At 45.1% G+C, this 19,374-nt stretch overlaps 2 protein-coding genes across 2 annotated transcripts in view; one reads left to right on the top strand and one right to left on the bottom strand.

Moving 5' to 3' along the window:
* SLC44A3 (solute carrier family 44 member 3) overlaps positions 1 to 6,544 on the top strand; it is a 92,361-nt gene extending 85,817 nt beyond the window's left edge. Inside the window, exons 14-16 of the mRNA XM_066597389.1 lie at positions 1,589 to 1,726; positions 2,042 to 2,278; positions 4,182 to 6,544. Coding sequence (XP_066453486.1) covers positions 1,589 to 1,726; positions 2,042 to 2,278; positions 4,182 to 4,286 — 480 coding nt within the window. The 3' untranslated portion in view covers positions 4,287 to 6,544. The remainder of the gene's footprint in view (positions 1 to 1,588; positions 1,727 to 2,041; positions 2,279 to 4,181) is intronic.
* A 3,044-nt stretch (positions 6,545 to 9,588) lies between these two features.
* Positions 9,589 to 19,374, bottom strand: part of CNN3 (calponin 3) — a 33,341-nt gene continuing 23,555 nt past the window's right edge. Inside the window, exons 2-7 of the mRNA XM_066597386.1 lie at positions 18,219 to 18,340; positions 17,152 to 17,218; positions 16,928 to 17,065; positions 15,103 to 15,219; positions 14,320 to 14,466; positions 9,589 to 12,740 (exon numbers count right to left, since the gene is read on the bottom strand). Of these exons, the coding sequence (XP_066453483.1) occupies positions 12,393 to 12,740; positions 14,320 to 14,466; positions 15,103 to 15,219; positions 16,928 to 17,065; positions 17,152 to 17,218; positions 18,219 to 18,340 (939 nt within the window). The 3' untranslated portion in view covers positions 9,589 to 12,392. The remainder of the gene's footprint in view (positions 12,741 to 14,319; positions 14,467 to 15,102; positions 15,220 to 16,927; positions 17,066 to 17,151; positions 17,219 to 18,218; positions 18,341 to 19,374) is intronic.

Genomic DNA, 19,374 nt, shown 5'->3' with positions numbered 1-19,374 from the left:
CTGAGACCCCCCCCCCCCCCCCCCCCCCCCCCCCCACACACACACACACACACACACACACCAATCTCAAGAACAAGGGTCCCATGTGCCCGGTCCTCCTCAGTGCTGGGTTAATGCGAGTTCAGTCCCCACATTGTTCAGGTAACCGCTTCAAGGTTGACTCAGCCTTCCATCCTTCCGAGGTCGGTAAAATCAGTACCCAGCTTGTGGGGGGTAATAAATTACCTGAAAGCGGAATAAGTTGGCACTGTAAAAATAACAAGATTTATTGTTTTTATTTACCCTAGACTGCTGATGCATACTATTGCACAGCATTCATCAGGTAGTCGGAGCCGGTGCAGCCATCTTTATCCAGGAATGGAAGGTCGCTTTTATACATTTACTCAAAATAGCGCAGTCTGCGTAAAACTGAGTTCTGAAGTAGAAGAGTGTTTATACTGACCTCCAGTATTATACAGGGTTAGTATAAAAGAAATACGCTTTTATAGAACAAAAACTGTTGAACAGGTAAACGCCAATATGCGTACTATCAGACAGTTGGGGTGAAAGTTATTGCAGCTGCAGCTTTTCGTGATGTCAGCGCCCGTGTAGCAAGAAAAATCAGAACGCTGGTTGTTATATGCAAGGAGAAAAGTTTTGGGAAACCCTTGTAGCAGAGGAATAAGTGGATCATGCTCATGAAAGGGCTCACACGGAAAGATTTGTAACCTAGTCATACAAACAAAGAATACTAAAAACCCATGTAATGCAGAAAAAAACATCTTTATCCAAGCGCTCAAACGTGTAGAAATAAACACAAAGCTGAAGTGAATGAGATGATTAAAATCCAAACTTGCACCCCAGGAGGGTGCTGAAATTCACTCAACCCCCCTACAACCAGGATGGCTCATCAGATCTCAATATCCATTCCTTCAAAGCAAAAGCTGAAGGCGCCAGTCAGGAAAACTGAAATGTATTCCATAAGCCAGGCACAGAAACAGATGCCGCGTGTTTCCGTGCCGGTTAGCAACTCCTTTGGGCCATCAGAAAAAAGAAAAAAAACGTGTAAGTATTTGGCTGTATGAAGAATCCTTTGTTTTCTATAAACCTCTAACGTGTCCTTCTTCCATAGTGACCCTGTATGATCATGCCGCACTGCGGAGGCGGGCAGGTTGGGATGCATTGACACTTCTGTTACGGCTGTCAGTTAGAATTCCATCTCTGTGTTCCATTTTTGGAGCAGAGAAATGGAAATAAACATTTCCGTTTTCTCCCATCGATTTCAGTGGGTTTTCCAAAAAATGGAAAGCAAAAACAAAGCTTGCCGTTCGCTTCTATTCGGTGTCCGTTTTTAGAGCTTTCCATTTTTTGGGAAAACACATTGCAAGCAATAGGAGGAATAAAAAGGAAAACTTTTATGTCTGTTTTTAATTCTGTTTCTCTGCTCAAAAAAAAAAAAAAAAAAAAGGAACCGATAGATGGGATTATGACTATCAGCCCTGGAGGAAGCGTGAATCTCTCCTTATCCAAACTAAGCCGCTCTGTTTATGTTCATTGTTTGGGAAAATTTCACTTACCTCAAATCCGTCTTGATCTCTCCCACTTCTAGAATGCTTACACAGCGACGGTAATTAATGGGACGTCGCTGTGTACATCTGCGAGAGAAGCCTCCGCGCTCATGCAGAAGAGCCCTCCTTCTGTTGCCGTACTGAAATCATCTGGGGTCTTCCTCATCTTCCTAGGGAAGGTAATTCCATGTCATTCGGCACATAACTTCTGTTAGACTGTATTAGTAAGGGCTTTCCATAACTTTGTAATGTAAATTAGTTTGAGTTTAGACCTGAGGCGCCACGGGGGATAAAAGACCCTACGATGGTAAAAGTCTGTAAGGGCGGAAAAGCCGGCATCACAATTTCCTTGATGTCTATAACTGGAAGTGGTGGACGATACAATGAATATCCCCTAATATAACACCCGTTTGCATTGTATATAATGACAGTGGAAATCTGTTTCCTTGGCCATAACCAATGCGATTACCAGCATTACTTTTTCCTTTTTTTAGGTTTTTGTTGTATGTTTCACTGTGTTTGGAGGACTTATGGCTTTCAACTACCATCGTGAATTACACGTGTGGGTCATACCGTTGCTCTTGGTTGCCTTCTTCGCATATCTGGTTGCCCACAGCTTCTTGTCTTTGTTTGAGACTGTTGTACACAGTCTGCTCATGTGCTACGCAATAGACATGGAGACCAACGACGGCTCTTCTGAGAAGCCATATTTCATGGATCAAGATCTCATGGTGAGTGTCTTGGATTTACATGTATGATGCAGCCTACTATTATTATGGGGTGTAGTGTTTTTGACATTCTGAAATGTAAAGTACCATCACACCTACTAGAAGTAATATAAAAAGGCCCGGTTGTGTGTTTTTGGTGGCTTACTTCACCCCAAAAACCTAAGGCTACTCTACTGCTAGGTTCTCATGACATTTGATATTCCTTGACCGTCTACCACACAGAGACCTTGATTGATGCAGTTCACTTTCCACATCAGCATACACACCTATGCATCCATAATTGCCGCTATTCAGTTAGGATCTGATGGCAGCTTTGATCCTCTGATGATGGTTCATGGACAGAAGTCATGAAGACCTCCCAGTAGAAGAAGTGGTAAAGTATCTGTTTGTTCAGACGCAGGACGCCATTATCCATTCTATGTTTTATGGACTGATAAAGATTTTGGGGTTGAACCCCTGCTGTGAGCTCGTTCCCAGTGTAACACAGAAGCTGAAATGGATATACATCAACGTTAAGTGTTTGGATAAGTCATCGAATGGTCGATGCCAAACCACAGCACCTGTCTAATTATGAGGACATTCCAAGGAGCGCGGTTTTCATTCCTGGCTCTCATTGTACTGTCTGCTCCACCAACATGACTTTATGTCTAATATATCTATGATCAAATGTGTTAACGAATGCTAGGTGCCTTACATACTGAGATAAGTTTCGTTTGTGTATTTGATTTATCAACTGCATAAAGTTTTGCAGAACACGGTCACCAGCAGGGGGTGCAGACTGAGCACGGATTTACACAAGTGATATGTAGAGTTAAATGAGTCTATCCATAGAAGTACGCATTGTGTTAAAATTAGAGATGAGCGAACGTACTCGTTATGAGTAATTACTCGATCGAGTACCGCTATTTTCGAGTACTTCAGTACTCGGGTGAAAAGATTCAGGGGGCGGGGGGAAGCGTGGCGGCGCGGGGGGTAGCAGCGGGGAACAGGGGGGAGCCCTCTCTCTCCCTCTCCTCCCCACTCCCCGCTGCAACCCCCCCACTCACCCACGGCGCCCCCCGAATCTTTTCGCCCGAGTACGGAAGTACTCGAAAATCGTGGTACTCGGGCGAAAAAGGGGCGTGGCCGAGTACACTCGCTCATCTCTAGTTAAAATAGTTTTTAAAAAAAATCTTTTTGTGCACTTTCCCCTCGGTTTAGAAAAACAAATTAATTATTAAAAACCCATGTTTGGTATCCTTGCATCCATATAGATCCTACACAGCATAAACTGTAAAAAAAAAAAAAATTGGGGAAAAAGTGCTTATTTTGTCTCACTAAGAACTCAATAAAAGTGATCAAAAAAGTTGTATGGACTTCAAACTGGTACCAATACAAACCACAGCTCGTCACACAGGAAACAAGCCTCACGGAGCTCTGGCCATGGGAAAATACAGAATTGATGGGACTTTGAATTCAGCGAGGCAATAAAAGTAATTTCCTAAAAAAGGTTTTTATTGTGAAAAAGTGGAAAGACCTAAAAAACAAAATCAAATTTTGTATTGTCATAATCATACCAACCTGGCGAAAAACTATTTACCATGTCATGTATGCAGCATGATTAATGCAGTTAAAAAAAAGACCCAAAACACAATGGCAGAATTACTGTGTTTGTTTTTTTTTTTCCCTGCCTTCCAAAAAAATGTAATAAAAGTTCTGCAATACATTATATGTACACCAAAATAAATATAATCTGCAGTTCAGGTTCATACGGCCATGCCGACAGAAAAGTAGGAATGGAGATGCAAATCCCCCCCAAAAATTGCCTCCTCAGGACCATAATAGTCCGTGTCCCTAAGGGGTTAATCCCAGTCCTTTTTCTGTGTCTATTCATTATACTGTAATGTAATGTGTTTCTGTTTCACAGACATTAATACATCAAAGCAGCAGTGACCCTGAGATGTTGAAAAACAGACCGGTGCAGAACGGGGAGGATGGCACAGAACTGCGTCCAATAGCGAGAGCAGACTAAACAAGCCGGCGGTAGATTATCTAACGACCAAACAGTCGTGGCTGAGAGCGCAGAACACGTAAGAGTGAGCGGCTCCGAGCCAGAACTTACTGCTTCAAGGGATTGATGGAGTTCTACACCAACCAGAACTGTTCCCATTGTTCTGCTTGACCGTGGAACAGACAGCATACGGTACATACATACACGGAACTACAGTGTGGAGACGGCACGTTCATTGTAACCAGACCATGTAATAGAATGTCTGCACAACACAGAAGGTAGAACGCTCCTCCTTTGTTTCGATACAAAGTATTTTTTTATCTCCCTCCTCACATTATGGAAACGATATTTCTGCAGTAACTTTACTATGATGGTTCTATGGCAGTTCTCTCTCAGGAGCCGGTAACCGATTAGAGGCTTCTCTTAGGCCGTATTTACACAGACACTTTTATCACACGTGTTTTGCACATTGTGAGACACACCAAATCCATACTTTGCAATGGGTCTATTTTTATGTCACCACGCAGGAATATAAGCACAATATCTGTCCGAGTGCCTCAGGCTGATGATATGCTCGACTCCGTAAATACGGCCTCAAAGTGATTCTGTCATCTGATTTTTTTTATTTAAAGTCTTCAACCTACATTGAACAAACACTGGATATGTGTGTAAAAACTAGTAAAATGTGTGTTAACACAAAAACTTTTATTTCATGAGGTCCTGTGTGCAAATTGACCCACCTCCAGCCAAGGAGATGGGCTGCTGGAGCCCCAAGGGAAGCATCAGTGTGCGTGTCCATTACCACTGGCACAGAGGGCCGTACAGCACGAGTGAGCGTTCACCATGCCTTGTACTGATGATGGTGGCAGGGGGAGACGGCTGAGCAGTTGAAGGGGGATTGCATAATTGGAATCATAGAATGGTTGAGTTGGAAGGGTTGTCGGATGCAACCCCCTGCTCAATACAGGATTCACTAAATAATCTGTCTAGCCTCTGTTTGCAGACTTCCGTTGAAGAACTCACCATCTCCTATGGCGACCTGTTCCACTCATTAATCACCCTCACTGTACATCCTAGGGTACTGAATTCATGTAAGTTAGCTATGTGTTCCCTCACCATCTTTCTGCTTATAGATAGCCTGTAGAGTTGAGCGAACGTACTCTTCTGAGCCTAATGCTCGTTTGAGTATTAGCATACTCGATGGCGCTCGCTACTCGAGCGAGCCTCACGCAGTGTTCGACCCCGCCCCAGTATTTGGTCCCTCCCCGCCCGTCAATGGCAAATTTGCTGGTTGGGAGAGGGAGAGGGGACGGGAACAAAAAAAAAAAAAACTCAGGGCCCAGCAGCCCACATATAAAAATGCTCGAGCCTTTCATTGTAGTCAATGGGGTTCGTTACTTGAATTTTACGAAAAGCTCGACTCGAATAACGAGGACCCGAGCAGTTGGGTGCTAGCTCATCTCTAATAGCCTGCATTCTTTTATTCCCCTAATAGCGCTGGGGAAATCAGTTGATTTTTACATCTATTTTCTGAGAGAAAATAGATATTTAAAAATTCGTCCTTCTCAATCTTTTTTTTAACCGATTCACTATTTTCCTGCAGCAAACCTCCTCTAGCATCTTTGATGTTTTTCGCTAATGTGAAGAAACACATTGAAATCTACATGTTATCTTTACATGTACCTTCTGTGCATATCGCAGGAGGACAGAACTTGCGCGGTAGCGGTCTGTGTGAATCCAGCCTAAAAGAGCGACTAAAAGGCAAACTAAAAACTTTAAATTCTTAGGAAAGCCTCCTGAAAAGTAACCCTACTGTGAGAGTACAACTTGTATTCCTCTTGGAGGATGATGTGACGTGGCTCTCCAGCGGCCCACCTCTGTGACTTTGATCAATTTGCATACAGAGCACCATAAAATAAAATTATGTTTTTGCATTAACACATTCTGAGTTTTACACCCCCGTCCAGTCATGGTCTGCCTGAGCCCCCTGGGGTACAGTCATCCACGCTGGGCTTTCCAGATTTTTTCAGAAATATCACAGTGTTGTTGCAAAAAGAAACACGACCACCGTCCCGTCTGGGTGCGCCCCCTCACCGCCTATATCATGTTACAGGCAATCCGAACTCCTGCAGATCAGCGCTCACCTGCTTCTAAAGCGCATGTGCTACGGTTTTCTACTTCAATTCCCTAATATGTTATTTTTATACATGTAACAGAAAATATACTTTTCATAGACTGCCAATATATTCAATCAGAATTAAATTCTATTTTGTACAGGTGAGGCGGTGTCCGTGTTAGTTTATTAAAAGGGGGTTAAAACTGATGTCTTATCTTCCAGGGAGGCCAGCAATATTAGATCATGGGGAATCCTCCGCACCTAAATCATGGGCATGTAAATCTAGGCTATGGGACCTTTCACACAGGTGCAGGATTCCCACAGCACTCAGGGGACTATTCTGCGCCGGAATCCACGTGCCGTGCGTGAGGATTGTGATGTGGTGCTGAAAATGGCAGAATTCTGCATTTAGACAGATTACGCTGGATGTTGTGGAACTATTCCAAATTGAGGAAAGAGGGATCCATTTCCCATTCGTTTTAAGTTTTACTCCTGGATTTGACTGAAAAACAAACGTTTTAGGCAGGAGTGGAAAAAATGCTGCAAAGAGTGCGTTCAGAAATAGAAGTGTTAATCAAAATAAACCAAGTTAATAAATGAGAGAAATATAAAATCACATCAATATTATATTTTATGTGGTTCACGGTTTGAAATGCAGGGCAACCCGCCGAATTATCATGGCGTCATTGATAGGTTGCTGGTCTGCATGGTGAACTACATATATCAGAAAGGTCTGGCACCCTGTATCCACTATGTGTGGGAGTTTACACCAAGCATCTACCCCCCCTCATTATCAGGAGGCAGTGTGAGTGGCTGTCTCATCGGTGTCCTGCACAGGTGTTATTGGCTCCTCCATTTGGTAGTCAGCTACCTGCATGGTGAGAGGAGGATGCATCTATATGCACTCCTCAGTCAGTAAGTAACGGCCATTTCCTGTGATTGTCACATCAATATTAGGTGTGACCACCCTTTGCCTTCAAAATAGCAGGAGTTCTTCTAGGTGCACAAAAGGCTCATTTACACGCAACAATTATTGCTCAAAATTCGTTCAAACTACCGCAAATGAGTCCTACAAAATCTGTTTTGTTTTTTTACAACTGTACCTACAGTTGTTGCTGGTCTGAAGGTGAAGCGCGGTCACCCCAAATACTGATGCGATTTTAGATTTCTCTTTTGTTCACTCTGCATTTTGTTAATTGACAAAAATAAACAGTTAACCCTTCCATCTCTGAAAGCTCTTATGTTGCAGCATTTCTCCACACCGGCCTACAACCTTGGTACACTGTACATTTTGACTACATGCATAGATCTTAAGTACTGTTCATAGCAAATAGAATTGGTATATTAGAAGATTGTATCCCTGGGCGTTTCTCCCCACTGAGGCGGAGCACATACCACTCACATCTCTATCCCATTATCCTCCAGCCATCAGATAAGTCCGTCACCACACAGGACTAGATATTTTTCATAAAGAAGAGCTTGCCAGGTTTCCTGCCGGATTCTGGCTGCTGCACACAAATCCCGTGACCCGTGGTTATACAATATGAGGGCTTTATTTTTATATAAACCTGCTGTATTTATCCAAGTGCATTCCTGACATGCCACACATTCATTCATTACCATCCAAGGCCGGGGGATCAGCTATGAGCCTCCATACAGTAAGAGCAACAAAAGTCAGCCCAGGCTCCGCTCTTTTACTTAGAAGATGCTCCAGAACACTAAAAGGGGCTTATCCAGGACTTTCGGCATTTTTTTCCCTATTGATAACCTATCCTCAGGTAGGTCATCAGATAATCTGGGAGGGTCTACCACATGGGATCCCCGCTGATTCCCAGTGCAGCGGTCTAGGTTAGTAGGGCAGGCACGGCTCTCATTGGGCGCTATGTCTGCAGTACCAAACCAGGCTGCTGCAATGTTAACGCCATCCGCTTTCAGCACTGACCACATTGATAGCGGCACCAGAAAGCAGCTGATCTGCATGGATTGCAAGAGCTGGCCCCCCATAGATCATCTATTGACTTACCCTGAAGATAGGTAGTAGGGGGGAAAAAACACCCTTAGCCCCAGACCTCAATCATCATGACCAGAGTGAGCACTGCTGTATAGGAAAGGTTTGGTGGAGGAATCTGGCGCATATTTTCTCTATACCCACATAATTTGTAAGATATGCTTAGCAGCTTGCCTCCACCGACTGCATTAAGTAACCTTGGGTAGAGACCCCAGCCACAATGTGGGCAAACACTGCAGATATGCAGACTTACCACAAATCAGCACGGTTTTCAAATGATCGGTAGTGACAGTTTTACCTACAGACCCGTGTAGGCGACAGCATTTGAAAGGCACGATGATCTGGTAAAACCAAGTCAGCGTTGCTTTGGGCCGCAGCACATTGTGTGTCCACTGAAGGAGTGTAGTAAAAGTGCAAGCTATGAAATGTGCTGCTCATGATATTAGTGGGTACCGATTGTGGGTGCAAATATTTTTGAGCACTTCCAATCAGTCTTCCTAGTGAGGAGCGCTGCAGACAAGCTCTACTCCCATAGAGATGGACCATAACCTGCAAACATTTGTGCATTTTGTTGCCTTTAAGGCCCCCCCCCCCCCCCCCCCCATACACATTAGGTAAGAGTAGTCAGAACCAGATTGTGGTGGGACTTAACCCTAAGGGGGTCAGAGGGGAGATGGATCAATGCTGAATTGTAATGCCCTTTTGTTCTCCCTGGAGATAAGCTACAGCTAGGTGGTGTCTGGCAGCAGCTTATGACCCATTTACATGGAACGATTATCCTTAAATAATCGTTCTGTTTAAACATGAGCTAACGAGAATCGCAATCTCGTTGGTCGTTCCGTTTGACACGGGATAAAAATAAAAATCGCCGATTCGGACACTTATCGTGGCAATTAAACAGCCATCGCTCAGCGTTTCACATAGGAATGTGAGATACTGAATGGGGACTGCAGGATTCTCAATGAGTGCCCAAGTGAGCCGGTGATGACGTCACGAGCGCGGTCCATCAGGTAAGCGAAAATAGTGAGATAAAAGGGCCATTACTCAGTGAAAAGGCAAGGATAGTAGGATGAATGACTGCTATTGAAAGCGTTTGGCCACCTTTAGGGTCCCTGTGAATTATGGCAGTTCTCTCATCAGTTCACCAAATAGAACCAGAGACTCTGAAACGAATCACAAAAACACCAGAACACATCATCTTCAGGAAAAAAAAAATATCAAAATTTATTTATAAAAAATACATTGGGATCAGTTTATGCTGAGAATTGTGACAATAAATACACATAAGAAACAAAAGCACATCTACATGGGTAAAACATGGCACAGACACAATGGGAATGCACCGTCATTAGAATCCTTTATGCTAAGAATCTCAGACTTCGGAGAAGGTAAGGCCCTGCATGCTTCTAGATGGGTGCAGACACTCCCTTTAAAAGCAAGTTAAGCATTGCAGAGCAGATTACAAAAGCGCAAGACTTTCTTGCCAACTCTGGCACAGCAGCATCAAGGGGAACTGTTCTGCATCACTGAGAAGGTGGTCCCTCGTGTGTCACCCCGCCAAGCTGGAACATGAATTTGCATCTACATTCCGGAATGTGTTGTGTGTCCCTGGCTGAAGGGCGAGATGCCTGTCACAAAACTGGTCACAGTGGAATCATTGGGAATGGTCTATGAATGGGGGCCGTTTTTTGGACTGCACCAGTTCACACGGCTGAGGACAACCATAGTGGCTCGGCCAAGTCAAGTCTGTCATTTCTGGATCAGCTGATACTATGGAGCATGAAATCTACAGGCCACCAGAAGGTTGTGCAAAGAGTGCGCAACCCAGAGAATAGCATATTAACTTTTTCCACAACACTTCTGCCCTATTCAGCAATTCCAGCAACCTGATTGGTTGTTTGGTGAATAAGCCAACCCAAACAACCAGTCAGGTTGCTGGAATTGTGAATCAGCCAACCCAAACAACCAATCAAGTTGCTGGAATTGCTGAATAGGGCAGAAGTGTTGTGGAAAAAGTTAATATGCCTCCAGGCTTGGACGAACAAAGATGACCGCACCGCTTCGTCAATGACCTGATGCACACTGTGTTAGTATGCATGGGTCATCTAACATGCTGCTCAGTACTTCTTACATGGGCAACATTCTCATTCAAAACAGCATGTCGTGTCAAATTCATGATGCATACTAATACATAGTGTGCATCAGAGTAGTAGTGCAGCCATCTTTGATCAGGACTGGAGGGTCGCTTTAAGAAACTGACTTGTTCAGAAGAATGTCAGCTACCAGTAGAACTTGCATACCCTATAGAAGAGAAACCCTCAAAATAACCGAAGGCTGAATGTTTCTTGACGATTTATAAAGTTATGTAAACTGGACCTCTGCCCCCTACTGGCACTTTTGGATGAAAAGTAATCTAGTATTCCCTTCACTAACATCCTGACAACATATGACTTCTAACATGGTACGGAATAGAAATTCTGATATTAATGCCATAGTAAGGACACTATTCTTCCAGTATATCCAGAATAACGTCAGAGAAGCAAAACTGTGAAAGATAAGAACTTCTGAAGTATTTGTGGACCCTCAGCATATAGCAAAACTGTCCATAGCCATCAAGCCATTTCCCTTGAATTTCCCAGTGAAGTTTTGGAAATGACAGCAGAACGCTGGTTATAGGGAATGTTACGTGGGGCGGTCAGATAGAAGACGTTCTGTGTATTAAAGGGTTTGTGGTAAAATAGGCAAGATTCAACATATACATATATACAAGCTGTATTTCTCCGGTGCCTCACTCACCATTCTGTGTGGCACTGTTCCTACCATCCTATAAGCCTATGACGAGGCCACATCCCCTTTTATGGCTTTTTAAGTGCAGCTACTCACCACACAGACGGAAGAATGGAGTGTCTTTTATATACGGGAATAATGTCCCTTTAATAATAGTTGACTGTCAATCTATTAAAAGTTTTATCCAGGTGTAAACTATTGATGGCCTATCTGCAGGATAGGCTATCAATAGCAGATCAATAGGAGTCTACTACCCGAGACCCCCACCGAGCAGCCCACCGCTATACGCTGAGCCAATTTCTGCAGGAATCACACAGCTCCATTCCCACTGCAGTGGCCAAGCTTGGTACTGCAGGCAAATTACCAAGAAAGTCAATGGCCTGTAATACCAAGCTTGACCACTGCAGTGAAAACAGAGCTGTCTAACAGACCATCAGCAGGGATCCTGGGGGGGGGGGGGGGGCAGATTCCCTCCGCTCTACTCTTGATGGCCTTCAATAGTTGTACAACCTCTAATATTGACAGGACCCACCACAGCCGGGGTTGGCAGAATGCCTGAATTCAGGCATTCATTTGAATACGGTTGAGGAAACCACGTTCTAAAAGCTGAGGAAATGAATGAAATCGACCTAGTAATTCACTGAGAAGGTAACCGAGGCACATCATGTATGCCGCAATCATGGCACTTGCTTTCTTGCAGGCTTTATTCACATCAGGCAGCTCACAAATGGCGACCAGATTTCATTACATGTATAATAATGGCGCCACCGTTGTACTGCACACAACATAAAGGGGTAGCTAAAACTTTAAAAAAGGGGGTAAAAAGTTCATCTGAGCCATTGGCACTCTGATAATACAGAGGTTTAAAAACTAAGTGGCGATGAGTAGAGCCGTATGATCCTAGCATGCGTCGGATATGTAAAATGTCCCAATATAACAAAACTGTACAAAATCTCCCTTCATTATTCACAGTATTCCTTTTTGTTACTTCATACACAATTCTTGGTAACGCTGCAGAACAACCTCAGTCTCAGCACTAAGAAGGCAACTAGGGATACAAGGAGGCAGAACGAAAAAAGAAGAGGAATGTACATAAGGCAAGTTTTCTCTCCGTATTAAAGCATAGTAGCGTTTTAAGGAAGACAGATAAAATTACACAAGGCTAGCTTGGTCTTCATCGAATAAAATAAGGAACTAATACTGAGTAGACTAATCTCTAATAATCTATGCCCTGGTCGCTGTACTGCCCATGATAATCTCTAGGATAATCATCCGGGTACTCCCCCGGGTATTCGTCAGGGTACTCTGCCTGGTAGTCGCTGTCGCTGATTTCTGAGCCGTTAGTTCCCGTTCCTTGGCTGCCGTTGTGTATGATGGGTTCTGTGGGGGCAGCGCAGTACTTGGGGTCGTAGACTTGCCGCCCAAGGCCATATACGCTCATCCCTTTCTGAGATGCCACTTTGTTGGTGCCCATTTGTAATGAAATGGTGGAGTTGTCCAATGGTTGCAAAATTCCTTTCTGGTCGTAGATATCTCTTCTTGTTCCTGGTGCAGCCATGCCCGCCTGAAGATGGCAGAGAAACACAACCAGAGTTAATAGAAGCCACTTCTAATGGGGTAGATATGGTGACTTTGTGTTGGGGGTGAAATTACTGTCCTTTAGGCCAGTTTCACGCAAGCAGAAATGCACCATTAGTACAGACTAGTATGCCAGCCAAACCAAGAGTCTACTGATCCAAGCCCAGGCTGGGCCCCTCATCTGTATTACTGGCACATGAATGTAGTATGCTCATGTGAAGCGGATCTTTGTACCTTTGTTACCTTGTAACTTGTTTCTATGTGTTTTTTTAGCTTATGCTTCCATGAGGTCTCACAAGATCTCCGGAGACAGTCACTGGTTACATTTATTTCTTTTCTAAAGCAACCCTCCAGTTTCAGGACAGAATTCTGTCCCCGGGCTGTAGGGGGAAGGTATATCACTTGCCGTTCCTCGGATGCACCGATTTGGAATCCTGTTTTCAGCTCTCCAAGATGACCACTGCAATTTTATAGCTACCTATACACACAGGGTGCACAGCTCTGATTGGCCAGTGCTGATCATGTGAGTGGTGCTGGCCAATCAGAAAGCAGGTGTAGTGCATTGGCAGTCTACCACCACCAATGCAGTGTGGAAATAGGTAGTCTGAAGATGTTGTCAGCCATATTGGATAACTGAGAACGGGAGCTGGAACCAGCAGATCAGAGGGGCGTCCGCACAGAAGATCATAGAACATAACAAAATTTTGTCCCAAAACCAAATTGTTGATTTAAAGGGGTTGTCTCACGCTGAAGCGGTTTTCTTTTTTCTTCAATAGGCCCCCCGTTCGTCGCGAGACAAACCCAATGCATGCGTAAAAAAAAAAAACGTTTGGTACTTACCCGAATCCCCGCGCTGCGGCGACTTCTTCCTTACCTTACTAAGATGGCCGCCGGGATCTTCACCCACGATGCACCGCGGGTCTTCTCCCATGGTGCACCGTGGGCTCTGTGCGGTCCATTGCCGATTCCAGCCTCCTGATTGGCTGGAATCGGCACACGTGACGGGGCGGAGCTACGAGGACCAGTTCTCCGGCACGAGCGGCCCCATTCACCGCACAGAAGACCGCACAGCGCAAGCGCGTCTAAAATCGCCAGAAGACGGCGATTTTAGACGGATCCATGGCGACGGGGACGCTAGCAACGGAGCAGGTAAGTGAATAACTTCTGTATGGCTCATATTTAATGCACGATGTACATTACAAAGTGCATTAATATGGTCATACAGAAGTGCATAACCCCACTTGATTTCATGAGACAACCCCTTTAAGTTTGTCCTCTTAGTCGCTGTAACAGGTGTATTCATAGAAGCCAATTACAGAGGAAAACAGCTTCATTATGACAGTCCCTGAGACCTAGCAACTCCGCCATGCCAGGAAACACCCAGCGGCATTGCTGCCCTCTTTCCACCACATAGCATCCCCTAAGCCCATATGGTTTCCTCCTTAGGCACCTGTTTTGCCTCCACTAGACTGCAGGATCTTAAAGCCCACACCTTACACATATACGCTACTCCAGGTTCAAATGGTAGGACTGTTCCATAACATGTGCTTTAGAAAGTCATTTACCTGACTGGCTCCTTTGTTTGTCCCCATCTGTAAGCTTATGGTCGTCTGATCGAACGGCTTGTCGGTCTGCATCTTTGGGTCATACAGATGTCTTCTGGTGCCGTAGGCGGTCATACCTGCTTGACTTGCACACTTGTTGGTTCCCATCTGCAAGTGAAAGCAGATACATCAGGCGGCCATTACTAAAGCTCCTGCCAGCAGGACGTACACATTGATCTTCACCAAGGACCGGCGGGGATGTGGAAGAGAATACAGCAAGAATATACGGAGGTCTCAGCACTTCCATGGAGCCCAACGAAGTAGAATGGTCAAGACATCCCATAACGTTCCTTTCATGAAGTGCGATTTATTTAATGCTAGGTGCGTTGATTAATTTCAAAAAGGGACGGGGAGAATTACGCAATTCTTTTTTGGGTTTTGCTTTTCTAACATTCAGCATATATATATACATTTTGGTTCTACCGTTATCATATTGACCCAGAGAAAAACTTTAGTTTTAATGTTTTACTACTTTCATTAGATGCTGCTTCTGATGCGCCATAAGAAGGTGTATATCACAACAAGGGTTCTTAGTGACTGCCGTTAAAAGGCATGCTGCGAACACCAAGGGGTTAAATAAGGCTATCAATAAGAAGCGGTAGCACAAGTCTTTTAGCACCAGTAACTGAGATTAAGGGACGGTCCCGGCTGGCAGCGGCCGTTACCCAAAGTGTCCTGGGTGATACTGAAGAGTTTAGGGAAGCGTCGGATGAGACAGCGACGCTCCACCCATCGCCATCTTACCTGTAAGCCAATGACGCTCTGCCCAGCCTTTAGTTTTTCATCGTCGAACTGTCTCCTCTGCTTCTCCGCGTACTTCACGCCAATGTCTACCGTGGTGTGGAAGCCCTTTGTTTTGGCCTAGAAATAGATTAATTATTGAACATCTGTTGAGCCAGAATAATAAAAAGAAGTCAATGTGTAAATTCTGAATTCTTACAAGGGATTCTGTCCGCAAGTGTACGCTCTCCAAGAGGAGAGTGAAGCAGCGAGCCACGCACCAATGTCAGGTGAGCAAGTCTGGACCTGATAGCTTAGTAGTTACAGCGGGATAGGAGCGCTGTGAACTAGGAGTCCAGCATAATTATCAGCTGCAGGCTTCCTGCTGCTAATTGACAGCTTTCTCCCCATTAGTGTGTAAGGAGAAATCTGTCAAATCAGCGGTGGGAGGAGCCACAGCTCATAGCTGCCCTGCACTCCTAGGTCACAGCGCTCACATGATGCTGAAACTACTGAGCTGCAAGTTTCCCTTTTCAAATCCTGTTTTTCATATAAAGTCCAACAAGAGTTCCCAAGAGTGGAAGTTGTTGTTCCCATTATGGAGACCTCGTCTTCACACATTGCCCCTTACATCCATTTAATGCCGCAGTGTAACAGGCACCTTAAGAGGGGATGACAGTTGGGCACTCAAGCACCTGACAGTCGTCCCACAGGAATGGAGACCGAGCGCACCAGAGATATCTTTCAGCCACCCTCCTCCATTCACCATGAAAAGGCAGTCAAAGATCAAACAACTGCCTGTTGACTGAGAAGTTATTTCTCTCTTGGTAGTTTCATTTCAGTGAACTTAACGATTAATGAGCGATTTCTTAGTACCCAGTCGGGTCCCACCTTTACACATGACGGCTATAGGTCAAAAACGGCCATTTGATTGTCCAATTTTTTTCAGCCAATAGTCGGCCGGTGCAAAAAAAAAAAAAAAAGTCCCCCAAGATGCAGATTGAGGGGGACATGTCCTGCGTTCAGGACACACAGGGAAGCAAGGACTTCCTCAGTCTAGAGATAAAGGTCTATTGGGGCCCGGCTGTACAAGCACTGTGTGCGGATCCAAGGAGGAACACATTCCTATCAGTTATAGCATGGTGACAAGCCAAGAATGTATCACTGGGGGCTGAAGGGACGGATCGGGCTCATCAGCGAGGACTTAATGATAGATGGCAATATAGTTTCCATATGTACGACATCGCTACAACTCACATACCGGTGTCACAACAGATACAGGATAGTCCCCTAACAGTGAGGTAGATCGCTTCCAACCTTTATCACTCCATAGCACTAGCAAGTGATTGACATTAGACCATCCTTACTCTTTCAGTCAAGGTTCTGCAGCAGCTGAGGCAATGTAGCACAAGCAGTTGTAGAAGAGTTTAACTTTCTACAATAAGTTATCTTATCCTAAGCTTCCCCACAATCAGGGCTTCCCTGTATGGAAATTAGACCCCCCCTCATGTGTACGTGTACACGCGTGTGCGTAGTGGTGGTGGTGGGCACACCCCCCTGATATGTCCAATAGACAGACATGACAAATTTCTACAGTTCTTGACATCACAGGAAGGTCAATGTACTACTAGATATACACCGAGTGACCCCTTTAATTGGAGAGGTCTATTAAGTCGGTATATTACCGAGCTGCCTTTTAGCCACATGACACATACCCAAGATGCTGCAGAACCTCTTCAATATGAGAAGATATGCTTCAGACGTGGGGGTTACCTTCTAACAAATTCCTTAGTGGGGTATAGATTATCCTGTATATTATAATAAGGGTCACAGACGTTCCGCAGCTTACCAGGCCGGCCAGGGACACCAGCGATATCTGCACTTGGGTCATGTTTCCATTCTCAAAGAGATCATTGGCTTCAAAAATGTCGTGTGGCTTCATGCCATAATCCTGCATGGCTTTGATGAAGTTCCCGATGTTCTCCAGCTGCAGAAAGCCAGATGACACAATATGTAACATTACATCACATCTACAAGTAGGCGGCGCTACAAGACGTGCGGAGCCACGCTTACCTTGTGCCAGTTTATTTTAGCCTCGTTAATTTTCTTTATGGCTCCAGGCTGCAGCTTGTTAATGAGGCTAAAGGAGAGGGAAACAAAACACTTAAAGGGGTGTCCAGAGTTTGAAAAGCATGGCTGCTTTCTTCCAAGAACAGCGCCACCCTTGTCCATAGGGTTGTGTGTGGTATTGCAGCTTCACTTCAATGAAGTAAATGGGAGCTAAGCTGCAGTACCAGACAACCCATGGACAAGGGCGATGCTGCATGCAGAAGAAAGCAATCCCTTTAACAGCGAGGCCAGGATGCACATTAAGTTATAGTGCAGGCCGGTCCAGTCCTCTGTAAGTCAGGTGTAATCCAGTGACAATAAGAAGATCTTTAATAGATTTGGGGGCAAATTTTGCACTGAAAACTGCACACCAATTCTGCTTCGTGTGAAGGTACTTTAAGGCGAGCTTCATACGGGGCGTATTTGTGTGTAATATGCAGAGAGTAGAGCCCATTGATCTCAGTGGATTCGTCCACATTTCTGCATTATACACACATTTTGGTCGCACGCAAAAAACAAGGAGATGTGTTAACACTGCCCAATTGCGTGGGGAAGAGAACACATCTGGAACTCATGAGCCATTTCAACCTCAGCGTCTTTGTTTGCCACATGCAAAAAAAACACAGTAAAGTAAGCTGAGGAGCAAACAAAAAAAAGTTTGTTCTGCAAAAACGCTATTCTCATGTGCGCGCAAATACACTTCTACTAGTGTGACGCCAGCTTGAGGGTGCGTTTTTACATGTCACCAGTTTGGGCTCTGCAGCAGATTTCACCCCTTCAATTTGAATTCAATTGAAAGAATCAAACCTCGTGCAGATCTGCACCAATCCAGCTACATGTGAACGCATCTCTAACGCTATAAACTGTCCAGACCTGAGTGTTTGTTACAATGTGTCAGTGTAGGTAAGAACTAGGATTCTGGAGTTCAGGCCAAGACCTGCTGCCGCTGAGGACCCCCTCCCCCCAGGTCCTGCTTCTAGGACCCCGTGAGAACAGCTGGGCTCTGCAGTATATAAGCATAATGTACTTACTGACAGAGAATGACGCCATCCCTCAGTCCCAGCTGGAAGTTGTCGCCGATCCTCATGCCGGTGACCTCCTCTATCCACAGACGCAGCTCCTCCTCTACTTGGGGGTCATATTTCTGGGCGATCTGAAAAAGGTTAAAAAGGCCGTACTGTTAGAAAACTGTGCAGAGAAGACAACTAGCGGCCGGCACTGTAGGTAGGACCCATTACACTGCCACATCATCTGACCGCCACTGCTTTACCAGCATGTGGCAAACTACTGTAAGCCGGAGCCAAATGTACAGCATGCAGAAAAATACACCCAGCAGACCCCATATCTTGGCTGCCTTGGGGGGCGGGCAGACTGGCACCTCGCTTCTCTGTTATTCTGTAAGGCCGCTGTCACGTTCCTGCAGCTCCTGTCAATTCTAATACGTATGCTGTTGTCAGCTGTACAGGACCAGCGACCAATGCAGGCAACTGACTGTTAGTCGGCCCACGTAAGAGTGCCTCATTGGCCGAAAACTGATACGGATTCTGCTCCTGGGCGGCTCCAGGCTAAATGTGGGCCCTTAGAGGGCACCGAGTGCCAAATCACTCCGTTGCTTTGTTTCAGCTCACCAAAAGGGTCCTTTTTCATGGGAATGATTGTCGGGTGCATCCAACAGTCACCCCAACAATCTTCGCTCCTGTGCTTTCAGAGGAGCGGTAATAGTTTCTGGCCACCCACCCGCCTCCAGTCTCGAACGAAATGACGAACGACTATTCACACAGGCCGACTGCCGTTTGGATTTTTATGCTGGCATATAGAGAACGAATGAAAAGCGAACAAATGATCAGGCGTTCAGGGGTGAAACAAAGTGACCAGAAAGAGGTCTTGTTCAGTGTTAAGCAGGTAGTCCATCTATGAGAGACTGCCTGTTCACCGTGAACACAGGCAAGCGGCCTGGAAGAGATCTCTTGCGTGAAAGCACAGAAGACAGTCGCACCATGTAAAAGTAGCCTTAGGCCGGTCTCACACAAATGGGTCCGATTCTGCATGCGGGAGCCCGCAGCAGAATTTGGCTCCGTCTCCAGCCGGCGACCTCGCTTACCTTTGAATTTCTGTATTGTGGATGACAGCGGATGCTCGCCGTCGTTCACGCGCAGTACAGATATATATATATATTTTTTTTTAATG

The sequence above is a fragment of the Eleutherodactylus coqui genome, chromosome 3, assembly GCF_035609145.1.
Source record: "Eleutherodactylus coqui strain aEleCoq1 chromosome 3, aEleCoq1.hap1, whole genome shotgun sequence".
NCBI lineage: Eukaryota > Metazoa > Chordata > Amphibia > Anura > Eleutherodactylidae > Eleutherodactylus > Eleutherodactylus coqui.
Note: the sequence above shows the minus strand (reverse complement) of the source record. Positions and strands in the feature narration are given on the sequence as shown.